General features: G+C 46.8%; 1 protein-coding gene across 1 annotated transcript in view; it reads left to right on the top strand.

Annotated features, from left to right (window-relative positions):
- LOC119453900 (TATA-binding protein-associated factor 172-like) overlaps positions 1 to 17,535 on the top strand; it is a 195,623-nt gene that overhangs the window by 30,609 nt on the left and 147,479 nt on the right. Inside the window, exons 2-5 of the mRNA XM_049667068.1 lie at positions 642 to 765; positions 12,827 to 12,947; positions 15,401 to 15,556; positions 17,203 to 17,432. Coding sequence (XP_049523025.1) covers positions 642 to 765; positions 12,827 to 12,947; positions 15,401 to 15,556; positions 17,203 to 17,432 — 631 coding nt within the window. The remainder of the gene's footprint in view (positions 1 to 641; positions 766 to 12,826; positions 12,948 to 15,400; positions 15,557 to 17,202; positions 17,433 to 17,535) is intronic.

The following is a 17,535-nucleotide window of genomic DNA, read 5'->3' as shown; positions in this document are numbered from 1 at the left end:
TGGCCACAGTCAATGTTTTAACCAGGGTGGATCAGAACTGATGCACAGTTTTAGCACTGTTGTGTTGGTCAGCGTTAATGAATCTTAATGTCTGTTGCAAGGGACCACTGCTACGTGTGACGACTTAACCACAAGTGTTATCATCAGTTTATTAAATATATTTTTTTATTTGATTTGCACATAATAATGTCCTTTTTCAAGACATAGCAGGAGCAGGAGTGTGTACAGAATAAAATATCAAGTGCAGTGTTAGATGAAAATACAACAGCAAAGCAGCAGCACACCAATACCCGCACATGGAAATGTGGCAAGAGTAGCTCTTTAACAAATGCTTCATTTGGTAAGTTGTGCCGTGTGCAGTTGTTCTACAGCTTCCTGGATTGAAGAAAGAAAAGAATATTTAAAACAATTCAGGTGGCATATAAATGTTACAGTGTATTTAAGGGGTTAGCGATGGGCAAAATGGCTGATCGGAGTGACCGGTGCTTGAAATTGTGGTGCGGTTTGCGTGTGTTTGACATCGCCTTGTATATATTACAACCAGCGCAACTTCCTTGATGCTGTGGAGTAAGTGTTGGTCATGCAGATGCAGTGCAACTTTCAAAGGCAGTGTGGTTTAACACTTGCTCTTCTCTGTGCAGGCTCGACCGTCTGTTTCTCCTCCTGGACACGGGCTCCTCACCTGTGACACGGCGAGCGGCCGCAGTCCAGTTGGGCGAGGTTCAGAAGCTCCACCCACATGAGCTGCACAACCTGCTGGCCAAGGTTTGTGTCTCGGGGGGCGCGCACTGTTTGTTCTATTTGTTGCTCTATTAGGAGGCGCCCATTTCCAGGGAGGAGCTGAGATTGTGTAAAACCTGGAATTTTGTGGAATTTCAGTTTTGAAAAAATTAAACAAGGAAGAATGGAATTCTCGGCACAGTTGCATTGTTATGCAAATTGTTACCTAGCGCGGTCGTGGTGAACTTATACTCCATTTTATTCATGGCAGGCGATGCTATGGAGGCTACAAAGTCGTTTCTCGCTGCATGCATTCACAACCAAAAAATAGTGCATCGCATATGAAAGAAAGACATGCGAGGTGTTTTTTGTTACGGGAACACTTAAAAAAAAGAGAGCTGTCATGCCTAGGCCTCTACCGCTTTTGCATATAGGCTAAATGGCTAGGTGGAAATTAGCAGCAAGAAAAATTGAGTTCAAAGAGTTTTGCTAATTGCCCAAAAGATGCGAATTGTCATTTAACTCTTCATTTTAGGGCCCATGTTGAAATGGTGTATTTGAGGCCAAGGAGTAGTGAATCATCGAAAGAGAACAGCGCGCAGTTACGCACTTTCCCTTTCTTTTTTGGTACGGAGGCGCGGACACGGCGCCGGACATCGTGGAGGCTGCGACTGGGCGCGAAGAGTTTGAAGCGGTGGCGCTTTTGTTGCTTTTGTGCAAGCGCGGCCGCTGCAGCGAGTGAAGGTTCGTGCGGTCTGCCGATTCAACGGAAACTGAGCGGCGTAAGCACAGCGCATACAAAGGTCAGAGCCGTGTGGAGATCGGTTTCAACATATGGTGCGCGCGACAACACCGACAGCTGGCACAGGCGCAAAATACAAGAACGCATTTGTTGGCAGATAGAAGCCGCCGCCCCCCCCCTCCTCCTCCCTTCCGCGCTGCCTTCTCGCTTTGCTCCTTTCGCGTGGGAGATTGCGTCGCCAGTTACCCTTGCGCCCGGTTCCAAGATACGCATTTGGTGCAGCAGCACAACGTCGCCCCTCCTTCCTCCCTCCCATACCCCCACGGCCTTTCACGCGACGGAAGTCGCGTTTGCTCTACGCTGTGCGTTCGCTCTCCGCGAAGGCGCGCGTCCCCTCCCCCCCCCCCCCCCCCCCGCACGCTTTCACTCGCAAATACGGTGCGCGGCGACGATTTTATTGCCCTTGGACTGTTGCTCCACGTCTCATGCTCTTCCTCCGCATCGCCCTCGTTGATCTCCTCTCTCATCGGTGGGCTCACCTCGTTGAGAAGCGTGCTCGCTACCGCCCTTGTCAGTGAGATTTTCCCGCGGAAGCCACATTATAACCGGTATTTCGTTTTGCGCGGCTGCAATGTAAGCGGTATGCATATACATGGAGTTCTATGGGAGGGTAAATGGGAGTCGGAAAAGGCCGCGTTGTAGCCAGTTCTGCACTATAAACAGTTGCGTTATAAGTGGTCTATACTGTAAATGCTTTTTATATAGGTGTGCCTGAGTGAGTTCACCTCTGACTCTTTAATTTAGCTAGTTTTAAATGTGTTTCAATGATACGAATTTCGGCTAATACGAATATTTTTCGAAAATCCTAAGGCTAGCACCAGTTTTCAGATATTAAGCTCAAAAATCTGCAAAAAATATTGCCTTGGCATTTTAGTTAAGATCATCCTGAACTGTCAGAGGGACATTTTTGGGAAAGTGTTTGGTGAAAACCCCAGTGTATTTCATAGCACATTTTAACCTTTTCAGTGTCAGATTTTCTCGGAGGTGACACACCCTCAACGTCGGGTTTCTTTCTTGGATATTATAGGACAAACACAACGGTTTATTTTTGGTTATGCAGAAAGAAGAAATTGACAAGGATAATGGCAAAGGCTTTCTTGGGATAGTCATGACATTCCTGTCGGACGACAGTGACCATGGCAGGACAGAAACTCTATAAAATGTACCAGTACGTCAGTAACACTTAGAGGATTAAAGTCGCAAAAAGCCTTTGTGTTCCAAATACTGTTGTAGATATTCAACTGCGTCTTTTTCCATCTGGTCCTAACGCACACTTGTGGTGATCATTCCCAAGTTTCATGGAATTTTTGAAAATTGCCTATGGCAGATAGCATAATTGTCCTTGAGCTGGATTATTCGAAGAGGCAGACATTACGTGCGCAAGAAATCGAAATACATATTGAATTATTTAATAGAAATATCACTGATCACTTCATAGTTAATTAGTTTATGGCACATAATGCAATTTACAAATTGTAGCCAGTGAGTTTGCAAGACGCATCCACTTGAAATGAAACTTCAGGATGACACCAGTTTTAAGATGTTTCCAGAAGTGTGGGACAAAATACATGGGCATTTCAGTTAATTTTGTGCTTCAGTGCATAAAAGGGCATTTAATTTTTTTAAAAATCGCGTGCCCTTCCACTGCTGTGAAAGTGGATTACTAGCGAAGCAGTTTAGCAGACGACATACGAGGTGACACAAAATTTAGATCAAAAGTATGAGCTAATTTTATTTCTCTTGAGTGGTGACGGCGGTCATCCTGAAGAAAGACACATGCACACACACTTTTATTTTGATCGGTAGTCTTGATCGGTGGCATACATTTGTGTGGAAGACTACTGCCACCTCGGGGAGCCGGAGGAAACTAGACATGCGTGATGGGACCGCCACGCCGGGGGAGTCGAAGGAAACTAGGCACGCAAGTGCTTGGGACGACGACAAAGAGAGGGCGGTGTGAGCGTACACATGGCCGACGCGGGTCGCCCAGTGGCAAATCTTTGAGAAACCCTTATTACCTACCTGAGAGGCTACTGATATTGAAAATGGTGCCTACTGATAACTAATCTACTGAAAATGCATATCCAAGTGATGAGACGTATAAGATTTTGCATAGAATTAAGCAATTTTGCATCAAATTCAGGAGCACATGCACATTTATTGACGCACACTAAAAAAGCACGGAACCCCAGTGAATTTATGGTTAAGCTTGATGGTGCATATCTCGAAACTTGTGTTATTCTGGACATCCATTTCAAGTGGATATGCCTTGAAACAATACCTGCTACAATTCGTAAATTGCAATATGTGCCATAAAGTAATAAAGAAGTTAATTAGTGAATAATTTTGACTAATTGAGTATGTCTTTATTTCTTGTGCAAGTAAAGTCCGACTCTCTAAATAATCCAGTGCCAGGACTACAATTATGTTATCAGCAACAGGCGATGTTTAAACATTCTGGAAAACCTAAAAATGATTACGCCGTAGAACAGTAATATCTGCGTCGTCACTAAAATCATGTTCTTCACCGTGAACATTCACGATAATATTTTAACGGCCTTGTTGCAGCAGGTGACAAGTGATGCCCTTGTTCCTCACATTCTCACTCGGATTCCTGCGCTGTGAATGCAGAAGTTGTAGCAGTGTGGCTAAATTTTTTCTGTTTGCATACTGCTGCCTTTCTCCTGAGAGATCACTTCTTGTCTAGGCACGAAGGCACACAGATATCGGGCAATGTGAATGGCGCAGAGCAGCTGTTGAGGCCTCAGCAGCACAGATGCTTTATGGATTCGATTTGCTTGATGGCTTAGCATCACTATTTGACGTGGTTGTTGGACTGCTGCTCTTTTGTGCGGGCTATAATAGCCAATGAGGTAGGTGTTGGTTATGCTTCCGGTTCCATTTAGTTCATATAAAGAAGCCAAGGTTTGTTAATATTGTGCCTGCGGACAGCCAACCAAAGTTGGCGCCCTCATTCTTTTTACCTGGCATTTACATTTAAGCGAGTTTTGTTTATTTAGAGTCCACTGTATGGTGTTAGCACTACCCAATTGAGGTCCATGAAGTGATTAAACAGAATCTTTCAGAGCGTATGCTCTGTAAACATTGCAGTTCTGGCTGTGTTGTAGCTAATTGGTTCCACGGATGAGAGGACCGAGACCTTTGTTTCCCCTCTTCTGGCCATAGCGTGTGACCCTTTCTACTGTGCGAATGTGGTTGTAACGGCCTAGAGGGCACATCAATGCGTTCACCTTTCAACCTTTCCTTACTGTCATGCAAGTGAGGGAAGGACCAACAGTGTTCCACATTTTTGAGGGCAGGCATTATAATTCTGGTATTTATACTCCGTTTCGTGCATGGTAGGCAGCGACATGAAGACGTAATTATTACATGGAAGGTGTCGTGGATCTGAGGCTTCTTACGGCTGAACAAGTGGAGTAACGCGTTTCTGTGACCAGCGGCCATCTCACTGCTTGCAAACAAAACATGGTACATTGCATTTTGGAAGCACAAAAGTGAACAAATGGCACATAATTTACATGGCCTTAGATCCGATCCACAAGTTGTAGTTGTAACTTTTGAGGTAGTTATTCTGTAAAAAGTGTTCTGAATCAAAAACAACTACAGAGAGCGAAAGCTCTGTGATAACACTGTTTGCATAGCTCCCACAGCATTGCTATGCCAAGTATGAAACTGAGTGGTGCATCTTGTGGCTCGAAAGACAGGTCGCACCACAGTTGGTTTAGACACAGGCACAGGGAGCCCCTTCTATTGCATGAATGTTATATGTATAGCTTTGCTGAACGTCATTGGAGTTGCAAGCACATCTTGATTTGCCGAGTGCCTGTCCACTCGGCTGCTTCAAGTGTGACACATGAATTGTCAAGTAGTGCATCATCTCTGTAGTGCTATCATGTCAGTAAACTCCATGGGGATATTTTGGTCTGGTGCACAAATTTTTGCACATACTTTACAGTTTATTAAAAATGCCAAAATTAATTTGGTTTCCTGTTGCTCTGTGCACAAAGTTGCGCATGGCACTTATTGCGAGACAGCGACTGTCTGTGACGCGTTACAACATGTGCCTTGTTGCAAATAACTGCCACTGTGGCTCGGGGACTGTGATGTTGACTGATCAGCACGACGTCATGGACAGAGCTCTGAAACCTTCGTGTACAGGAGCTTGGGGGGGTCCACTTGAAGGAACCCCTGGTGGTCAAAAGTTATCCACAGCTCTCTACTACAGCATATTCCTTAGCCTGTGCACTGCTTTGGTTGTTAAAATGAATCAGTGAAATTTCATCACAAGCTCAAGTTACAAGCATAGGCAAACTGACTTTTGAGCCATGAAAGATGTCTCCTGACAGTGTACATTTGTCGAGTGAAGTCATGCAAGCTATTGTGAAGGTTTTGTTGCTACCACAAAGGCACAAACATGCCAGCTGTCTCTTTTCATGTCATTAGGAACCTTTGATGACCAGTGTTTGCATAATAATAACTTTCAGGCGTTGATGTTTAATGTTGCTTGCTGTTTGGTATTAGTGCCTTGGATGAGCAGATTTGTTGACAGTCATAGTGGGAAGCATCTGTCTGGAGCAAAAGTGTGTGTTTATTTCTGGCTTTCTCAAATGGAAACAAGACTGCAATACTCGGCAGAAAGGGCAGAGCTGATAAATGACAGTTCAGAGCTAGCGTTGACCTTTTGTACATCTTTTTGTTCATTTTCATTCTTTATTGACCTCTAACCTTGTCAGCGCTACATTCTTTGAGTGATGGATGCCTAACTGCCCTCAATGCAACAATACTGCAGTTCATTCTTCCCATGAGCGCACCTTCGACAGGTGTACTTTGAGGCGTATGAGTGCATGCTTGAGAGCCCCACTTTGACTATTTTTTCATGCGGAGAATATGGCAATTTTGTTCATTGGTAGCCAGAAAGAAGTTAATCACTGTCAGGTGGCTAACTTCCCCTCCATGTTGCCTACTTGCCTACGTCTTCACCTTGTGAGCATTGTCTTAGCTTGCGGGTAGCAGACGGGAGACTATCACCATGAATTGTTCCAAGTATTGTTAGACTTCTGGTCCATTCGCTTGCAGTGACTTGTAGCCTTCACAATGACACTAGCAGATACTTTGTGGTGGGTGGGGTGCTACAGCATCATTTCAGTCGAAGTCATATCAGTTATGATAACATATGATGTCAGTATGCTGCTCAACCGCACTGCTGGAGCTGTGCATACCAGAATTTGAGAAAGTGCTAGTACTTACTACTGGCACCAAGACCAAGTGGCCCATAAGAAATTATGGAGGTGTTATCTGTAAAAAAAAAGGAAGAATCAAAGCTGCATTAGCCAGCCATCTGTTATCCTCATTGATAACGAAATGATACAGCTGTGTCTGTGATAAGTAGTTTTTCATTGTCTTCCTCCTGTGTGCATGGTGCAGAACTTGTGCAAACAATTTTGTCAGAGATAATTCTTACTGTTTAGAGCATGCCTACAGAACGAACCTTCAATAAACATTCAGCACCTTGAGTAGTCAAATTTTCGAAAGTATTTTTCCTCAAATGGTATTTTTCAATTTATAAGGTTCGCAACTCTGCAGACACTTACAGTGAGCATCAGAGAAGCTTGTAGGCCATCCACGAACATCTGTAGAAAAAGATGCAGAAGTTACTTGCCATTTTGCTAACAGTCTAAGTTGTGTAGTATGCCTTTGATAGGGTGCGGGGGCAAACCTCAACACTTAAAGACGCCTAGCACGTCATTTGAGTGGTGGGAGGTACAGCTGACCGGCGATACCCTGGCGGGACAAGAAGCTCTCGTCCAGCAAGTATGTCGAGCAGCCATGGCCAGTGGGGTCCTGGAATGAGGACACCACCCACTCGTCCTCTAAATCAATGACCTAGATGATCCAAATAAATGTTTTCTCTCTCTCTCTGTGTTGTTATGATCAAATGCTTTACAAACATTGCCACATTGTATGGGGTCTCCAAACATGCCTCTTGTGACAAAGGAATGACAACGCAGTAGTGCAGACCATCACAAGGGCATTTATTGCACCTTTCATGCACCAATGCCAGCTAGCTGAGTTACTACCAATAGAACATGCCAATGGGTGTGGACTAATCGAGGAAGTCCAACTCACCGCAACAGGATGTGGAGCGAATATGTTTGCTCCCATGCTAATACGCCAATGCCTAATCGTTCGCATGTACAGTCACACAAACGGTGGCGCGTTCGAACAATCTAGTTTGTTCACCCTGGTGCCCTGCTTTGAAGCCTTGCGAGAAGGTCTTGCAGAGCGTGTGGACGGGTGCGCAACAAGTCTGCGCACTCTGCGGACCCCAAGCCCAAGAGCAAGCGGCTAGAAGCACAACACTTGCACCATTCATTGCACTATTCTGCAGCTACACCGACTGCCGGTGGCGCTTAGCTATGCGGGCAAGCCGGATTTCAGGAGATGCAAGAGCCATGTGGGGAAAACAACATCACATCTTGGCTCATGCCAATCATCTTCTTTCTGCCAAGAATGGGATAAACTGCGCTATTTTTTTTCCTTTCTTTTTTTTTTGTCATAGCAGACCTGGTACAGCTGCTCTTGTTCTGTTACATACCCGCCGCGATGGCTTAGCGGCTATGGTATTGCACTGATAAGCATGAGGTTGTGGGATCAAATCCCGGCCACCATGACCGCACTTCGATAGGGGCGAAATGCAAAAACGCCAGCGTCCCGTGCATTGGGGGCGTGTTAAATATCCCCTTGTTGGTCAAAATTATTCCGGAGTCCCCCACTACGGCATGCCTAGTAATCAAATCAAGGTTTGGCACGTAAAACCCCAGAATTCATCTCAATTCCTTTACATAATGAGTGCATTCTGCCGAGGAATTCTACTGTGCACCTTGAAGCCACCATAGGATCGTGTATTGTGACACGTGGGGCAGAAATTGAGACATGAAAATCAGTCGGCACTCGTACATGCGTTCTGCCGAGGAATTCCACTGTGCACATTGAAGCCACTATAGGATCGTGTATTGTGGCACATGGGGCACAAATTGAGACATGAAAATGAGTCGGCACTCGTACATGCATTCTGCCGAGGAATTCTACTGTGCACCTTGAAGCCACCATAGGATCGTGTATTGTGACACGTGGGGCACAAATTGAGACATGAAAATGAGTCGGCACTCGTACATGCATTCTGCCGAGGAATTCTACTGTGCACCTTGAAGCCACCATAGGATCGTGTATTGTGACACGTGGGGCACAAATTGAGACATGAAAATGAGTCGGCACTCGTACATGCATTCTGCCGAGGAATTCTACTGTGCACCTTGAAGCCACCATAGGATCGTGTATTGTGACACGTGGGGCACAAATTGAGACATGAAAATGAGTCGGCACTCGTACATGCATTCTGCCGAGGAATTCTACTGTGCACCTTGAAGCCACCATAGGATCGTGTATTGTGACACGTGGGGCACAAATTGAGACATGAAAATGAGTCGGCACTCGTACATGCATTCTGCCGAGGAATTCTACTGTGCACCTTGAAGCCACCATAGGATCGTGTATTGTGACACGTGGGGCACAAATTGAGACATGAAAATGAGTCGGCACTCGTACATGCATTCTGCCGAGGAATTCTACTGTGCACCTTGAAGCCACCATAGGATCGTGTATTGTGACACGTGGGGCACAAATTGAGACATGAAAATGAGTCGGCACTCGTACATGCATTCTGCCGAGGAATTCTACTGTGCACCTTGAAGCCACCACAGGATCGTGTATTGTGACACGTGGGGCACAAATTGAGACATGAAAATGAGTCGGCACTCGTACATGCATTCTGCCGAGGAATTCTACTGTGCACCTTGAAGCCACCATAGGATCGTGTATTGTGACACGTGGGGCACAAATTGAGACATGAAAATGAGTCGGCACTCGTACATGCATTCTGCCGAGGAATTCTACTGTGCACCTTGAAGCCACCATAGGATCGTGTATTGTGACACGTGGGGCACAAATTGAGACATGAAAATCAGTCGGCACTCGTACATGCGTTCTGCCGAGGAATTCCACTGTGCACATTGAAGCCACTATAGGATCGTGTATTGTGGCACATGGGGCACAAATTGAGACATGAAAATGACTCGGCACTCGTACATGCATTCTGCCGAGGAATTCTACTGTGCACCTTGAAGCCACCATAGGATCGTGTATTGTGACACGTGGGGCACAAATTGAGACATGAAAATGAGTCGGCACTCGTACATGCATTCTGCCGAGGAATTCTACTGTGCACCTTGAAGCCACCATAGGATCGTGTATTGTGACACGTGGGGCACAAATTGAGACATGAAAATGAGTCGGCACTCGTACATGCATTCTGCCGAGGAATTCTACTGTGCACCTTGAAGCCACCATAGGATCGTGTATTGTGACACGTGGGGCACAAATTGAGACATGAAAATGAGTCGGCACTCGTACATGCATTCTGCCGAGGAATTCTACTGTGCACCTTGAAGCCACCATAGGATCGTGTATTGTGACACGTGGGGCACAAATTGAGACATGAAAATGAGTCGGCACTCGTACATGCATTCTGCCGAGGAATTCTACTGTGCACCTTGAAGCCACCATAGGATCGTGTATTGTGACACGTGGGGCACAAATTGAGACATGAAAATGAGTCGGCACTCGTACATGCATTCTGCCGAGGAATTCTACTGTGCACCTTGAAGCCACCATAGGATCGTGTATTGTGACACGTGGGGCACAAATTGAGACATGAAAATGAGTCGGCACTCGTACATGCATTCTGCCGAGGAATTCTACTGTGCACCTTGAAGCCACCACAGGATCGTGTATTGTGACACGTGGGGCACAAATTGAGACATGAAAATGAGTCGGCACTCGTACATGCATTCTGCCGAGGAATTCTACTGTGCACCTTGAAGCCACCATAGGATCGTGTATTGTGACACGTGGGGCACAAATTGAGACATGAAAATGAGTCGGCACTCGTACATGCATTCTGCCGAGGAATTCTACTGTGCACCTTGAAGCCACCATAGGATCGTGTATTGTGACACGTGGGGCACAAATTGAGACATGAAAATGAGTCGGCACTCGTGTACATGCATTCTGCCGAGGAATTCTACTGTGCACCTTGAAGCCACCGTAGGATCGTGTATTGTGACACGTGGGGCACAAATTGAGACATGAAAATGAGTCGGCACTCGTACATGCATTCTGCCGAGGAATTCTACTGTGCACATTGAAGCCACCATAGGATCGTGTATTGTGACACGTGGGGCACAAATTGAGACATGAAATTGAGTCGGCACTCGTACATGCATTCTGCCGAGGAATTCTACTGTGCACATTGAAGCCACTATAGGATCGTGTATTGTGACACGTGGGGCACAAATTGAGACTTGAAAATGAGTCGGCACTCGTACATGCATTCTGCCGAGGAATTCTACTGTGCACATTGAAGCCACCATAGGATCGTGTATTGTGACACGTGGGGCACAAATTGAGACATGAAAATGAGTCGGCACTCGTACATGCATTCTGCCGAGGAATTCTACTGTGCACATTGAAGCCACCATAGGATCGTGTATTGTGACGTGGGGCACAAATTGAGACATGAAAATGAGTCGGCACTCGTACATGCATTCTGCCGAGGAATTCTACTGTGCACATTGAAGCCACCATAGGATCGTGTATTGTGACACGTGGGGCACAAATTGAGACATGAAAATGAGTCGGCACTCGTACATGCATTCTGCCGAGGAATTCTACTGTGCACCTTGAAGCCACTATAGGATCGTGTATTGCGACACGTGGGGCACAAATTGAGACATGAAAATGAGTCGGCACTCGTACATGCATTCTGCCGAGGAATTCTACTGTGCACATTGAAGCCACCATAGGATCGTGTATTGTGACGTGGGGCACAAATTGAGACATGAAAATGAGTCGGAACTCGTACATGCATTCTGCCGAGGAATTCTACTGTGCACATTGAAGCCACCATAGGATCGTGTATTGTGACACGTGGGGCACAAATTGAGACATGAAAATGAGTCGGCACTCGTACATGCATTCTGCCGAGGAATTCTACTGTGCACCTTGAAGCCACTATAGGATCGTGTATTGTGACGTGGGGCACAAATTGAGACATGAAAATGAGTCGGCACTCGTACATGCATTCTGCCGAGGAATTCTACTGTGCACATTGAAGCCACCATAGGATCGTGTATTGTGACACGTGGGGCACAAATTGAGACATGAAAATGAGTCGGCACTCGTACATGCATTCTGCCGAGGAATTCTACTGTGCACCTTGAAGCCACTATAGGATCGTGTATTGCGACACGTGGGGCACAAATTGAGACATGAAAATGAGTCGGCACTCGTACATGCATTCTGCCGAGGAATTCTACTGTGCACCTTGAAGCCACTATAGGATCATGTATTGTGACATGTGGGGCACAAATTGGAGCATGAAAATGGGTCAGCACTCATACAGGATACAAACATGAATTGGCATTTTGACATATGGGGGAAGGCTTGAGTCACTTTTGCGGTCTATACATGGAGCCATTCACTTGGGCCTTAGTATTTGCAAGCATTGAGGTCAGATGTAGTTAGTAGTAATGCCAGAAGTAGTGTGGTAATAGTTACAGTTAAGTGTGGAAGAAAAAAAAGTTACTTTTATAAATATTACGATGTGCATGCTACACATGAGCTGAATGGGCAATGTGGATTGCATGTAAATGAAGGAGACTCAATTCAAATTGAAATATTTGTGCTGGAAGCAGAAGCGAAAGAAAAACAAAAGCAGAGAGGTATGAAGGCAAAAACGGTGTGAAGGGATGACGGTCGCTACTGCTGAAATCGGTGTCCCTGCATAGTTTTAGGAGGCAGTGCAACGGAAAAACAAACATTTCCCATTGTGTACCGTGTCCTAAAACTATGCATTGCTGCTTCTCGCCATTGCTATTCCACTAGCCCCAACACCCGCTACTGTTGGAAGCAAGTTATAGCAGTAGGGTCATGTATAGGCGAAGGCTCTTATGCATGCCTGCCTACAGAAAGCAGCGCAATTATTTTGCTTATGCTCGTAGGTTCATCGTGTTTCTGTTCTGTGCATCTGGACACACATGCACAAAGTGCCTGAAGTATTACGGTTGTGTCGTTTTGGTCCATCTTTGGGTTTAACGCACTCTAATCGTGTGTGGATGTCTTATCAGCAAGTCCTAACATCCATCTCCCTGTGATGTTCTGATGCAGGTCCGCAAGTACCTGCACAGTTCATCATGGGACACGCGCATAGCAGCAAGCCAAGCTGTGGAGGCCATCATATCCCATGTGCCTCAGTGGGACCCTCCAGGATTGTCTAAGGAGGAACAAGGTGAGGCTCATTTTGCATCCATTTCATCGTCTGTCTGAGAGCGCTGCGATCGTGGAACTGTCGTTACCCAGATGATTGGGGGCTCTGACCTGGGATCACAAATGTGCAAGCATGTGTGAAGCTTGATTTCTTATGATTTGTGTTTTGACTGCATTTCGGTTTGTAAATGCTGAGAGCATGCACATTGCAGTATTTATAAAAGTAACTTTTTTCTTCTGACAATTCCTATATGCTCTCCAACTTTCTCAGTGGAAGTTTTTCACCACATTTAATGCTTTCAAAAGTGATTATTTAATTTTGTATAATTATGGAGTTGTACATACATAAGACAAAAAAAATCACAGCATATCCACGGGGTGAATGATGATGAGTGGGCGAAGCTCCGGAGGGAATCATCGGATCTCCCGCTTAAGGGGACGCTAGCACAAACGCGTTAGAAACGTGCAGTACTCTCTAGTAAGGGGGAGCGGCCACAGCATCTTACGCAGCCATTTACACATGCCGGAACGTGCACCGCGTTTGCCGACGCCATCACATGACTGCTGAGAGAGTATACCCCCCGTATTCATAAACGCTCCTCGACTTGAACTAGACTTGCCACCGCCTTGGGTAGCGTGTTCGAAACGCGTTGAAGGTAAGGCGGAGAGGCCACAGCGTCTTACACCAGCTTCTTACACGGGCCGTAACGCGCTAGCACAAAAGCGTTAGAAACGCGCTAGAAACGCGGCCTTTCGTTAATGTTGGGTATTTATTGCCATCGTGGTGCGTGTGTCTATGTGCGCTTCGTGGCGTAGTGGGCTAACGCCGTGCGCTCGGAAGCGAGGGGTCCCTGGTTCGATTCCGCGCTACGGACACAACTTCGGAATTTTTTTCTCATTTTTCTCAGACTGGTTACACACTACTACTACGACGACGGGGACGGAACGGGTGCCGCTATAAGGAGCTTCGCTCCTAAAATAGTGTAAATTGATTTATAGAGTGGCCTACAATGTGCTTTTACTTTGGCCCCGCTATAGTGTGCACTGACAGTGTTTGAAACCTAGGCTCCATTGGCTACGGCATCCTGTATACATGTGTGATGGAATAGTTCGCCACGTATGTCTGTGTGCAGTCAGGCGGTAATGAACGTCAGAGACGCACGAACGGATGTAAACGAACATTTATCTAACATAACTGAAACAAGACAAGTACTAAACACAGAATACAGAGCAAAGGTTCATAAAACACGCTTGTCTACACTAAGTCCTACGCGCAACGTTCAAGGAAAAAAGCGAGTACGTCTTACAGCTTCAGTCCTGATGGTCTCGTCGATCGGCGGTAGATTGTCTGAGCTGTCGTGATTATTCCCGTTGGAGGCAAGCCAAGGCACGACGACCCTCGTGGGAGGCGAGCCAAGGCAGGATGACGGCACTGGTCATAAGATGAGGCAGGCGACTGCCCACGGCTGCATTACCGTGGCCAGAGCACTCGAACGAGTGTCTGGCGGGTGGCCTCCACCGCCACAACTTCACGTGCCACCTCGAGCAAGAGGCGGCCTCAAAGCAGAGGCCTCGGTTAGGCCTCGAGCAAAGGCCTCGGTTAGGCCACGAGCCGGACACAGCCTGAAGCTGCTCCAACAGGTAGCTACGAGCAGGCAACAGCCAGGCCTGCTCCAAACGGCGTCACACCATGCGCCACTCCGCGTCTGCACCGACAGGCAGGAGCGTTGTCCTCACGACCACCTCAGGTACCGTGGCAAGAGCTCCCGGAACAGCGCACTGGTCCTGCGTCTTTCAAGTCTCGAGCCCCCTCTGCCCGTTTGGCACCCGCCTCACTTCTTCCGTTTTCTCTTGTTCCTTGTTTTTTTTTGAACGCTGCCAAAAGCGCAAGCTGTCCCTGGCTCGCCTTCTTCTGTTTCTTCATTCTTCATTCACATGTCTCGAGAGTTGTCAAACAGTCCACGCACATACACAACACTGATAAGGTCACTGCAGTACAACATGCTACATTTTTTACATATGTGTAGCGCGACACAGATGAGGGACAAGTCATTTTTTCTTGTCTACATAGGATCTAGTGGCCGAAAAACGTATCGTACGATCGCAGTTCGTCGATGTACTGAGCGTCGTTGCCGAAAAATCATGTTTTCCGGGAAAGTATCTACTGGTAAACTGGGCATCGGGTCATTTTCTGTGTACTTGATCGGGAACCTTGGTGCCAGGAAATGGTAAACAACGGGTTCGTATCAACAAGGTTATACTGTATATTACCAACATGCCCAAGAGTAGCCACTTCTGTTAACATGCAAGTGTTATCTGTTGTTGCTCATGCTTAATCGAGCCTGTGCCCTCGTATCCAGAGTGCTTCCGGTAAACAAGGGTCTTAGAGGGTAGTCACGTAGCGTTTTTTGAGAGGCATTTCATGGCCCTCATTTGGAGTGCTTTATTAATTTGTCCTACTTGTTGTACACGCAGCAGACGGCGAGCCTGCAAAGCCTGGAGCAGGGAATGCGAAGTCTCCATCACACTGGATGCGTTTTGAGAACTTTGACCTCCACCAAGTTCTGAAGCATGGCGGTGACCTCCTCGCATCCGAGGGTTCGGAGTTTGACCTCGATGACGACCTTCTCGGTGAGTGCACCCAGATGGTTCAGCTGTGCCGCGTGGGTCTCTCCTCCGTGAAGAGCGTAAGCATTGTGATATAATCAGCAACAAATATGGGTAGGACATGGGAAGAAGTGTGCTGGACGAATGCTTGGTTGTCCACGCTGAGCAAAAGCATTTCTCTGCCCAAGCAGACGTGTGATACTGTTTAGTTGGCTGACGTGTTCTTTACGGGAAAAAAAGGCAAGCTCAACAGAAAAGCAGTGTACGGTGAATAACGCAGTGCAGGCACATGTTTGCAGGCAAGTGTTGTTTGTCGTCTGCTGCTTTCTTTCTTGCACTTTTTTTCACAGTGAAGCTGTTCTAGCTAACTGTAAGAAGTGGCGTCTGCTGTTGCAAAATCTCGCTGAGCTATGACGTCACTGCGTTGCCTAGCAACCACCTCGCGGAGCGGCGTGTGCCTCGCCTTCTCTCTGTGCCGTGCACATGTTGCCTTGACATGGGACGTTAAGGAGAGGGAAGGAGAGCATGTGCGTGGCGCGCACAATGCTTGGGAGAGGGAAAGAGAAAATGAGAGCGAGATAGAGAGTGAAATAAATTGTAGCAGCACCAACGAGGCAACGCGCAGAGCTGCTGCCGACACTGCCCGCGTTTCCCCGTTTTCCGTTTCCCCATGTGGCAATGTAACCCGCTTATACCGCATGTCATATAGCAATGTGGCATATACATATACCTAAATATATACGGTGTCGGGTCTCCAGACGTACTCTTGGGACAAAGGAACACAGTAGTGCAAACAATCAAAAGGGAATTTATTGCATCTTTCATACACTAATGCATGCTAGCCGAATTACTACCCATAGAACACTCACATGGGCACGCGACAAATCGAGGAAGTCCAATTCACTGCGACTGGATAGCGAGCAATATGTTCGCCTGCATGCTAGACACCAATGCCTAGTCGTTCACGTGTATGGTCACACGAAAGGTGGCGCGTTTGAATGATCCGAGTTCGTCCATTACCGTGTCCTGCTCCTAGCCTCGTGAGACGGTCTCTCGAAGCGTGGATCAGCACACCCGCGGAACATCCGCATCGCTCACCGATCCCACGTCTAAGAGGCACCGCCTTCTTCCTTTTGAGGCCAAGCATTGCTGCAATTAGGTGCCATTATCAGTGCGATACTCGCGCCATCTCTCGCAATACGCCGCAACCACACTGACCTTTGCCGCCGTAAAGCCACGCGGCGAAACCGGATTACAGGAGACGGGAGCCATGCGGGGAAAGCAACATTAGGGGGCGCATGAGAGACACACATCCCCACAAAATATGATGTGTCTTTTTGTTGCACAGTTGCAGATTTGTTAACTCTATGCTTCAATCTTGTGTTTTTTTTTTATATTTGCGGATTTTCAGTTACGCTTGTAAGAAATTTGCGTCCCCAAATGAGAACTCCGCTTTCTACACTTGATAGAATTTTGTTTTCTCCCTTAACTGCAACAAATGTCTTTAAAATTGCTGCAGTGTTTGAATGTAATGAGAGCATTTGTATGTTTCACATGTATTTGAAGAAAGAAATAGCAGTCAGCTCTAAGTTGCCTGTTTAATTCAGAATGCTGCTCGAGCATTGTGTTTGGTCCTGTAACCCAGTTATGTGTGCCGCCCTCCTTGGCAGGCGGCTCGCACTCCAAGGAAGTGTTGCTGCAGCAGCGACGCCTGCTCAACCGGCGTTTGGGCCTCGAGATGGCCGAGCACATTGGCCTCGACACCTCCGAGCTCTTCTCTGCTGAGGATCTCAGCCTCAACTGCAGCAGCGGAGGAGCGGGGCTGCGGATAGGGACGACACCGGATGGCACCAATGCTGCGTCCCCACCATATGTCAAGCTGGAGTGTAACACCACATCGGTGAGGCCATTGCCAAGTTTTTGTCAGTGTTAGTGAAAAACTATGCGAGCCAAGGACAACCATCGAAATTTGAGTACAACAATCAGTATTGTCACATTGCAGT

This window comes from Dermacentor silvarum, chromosome 5 (genome assembly GCF_013339745.2).
Source record: "Dermacentor silvarum isolate Dsil-2018 chromosome 5, BIME_Dsil_1.4, whole genome shotgun sequence".
Lineage (NCBI taxonomy): Eukaryota > Metazoa > Arthropoda > Arachnida > Ixodida > Ixodidae > Dermacentor > Dermacentor silvarum.
Note: the sequence above shows the minus strand (reverse complement) of the source record. Positions and strands in the feature narration are given on the sequence as shown.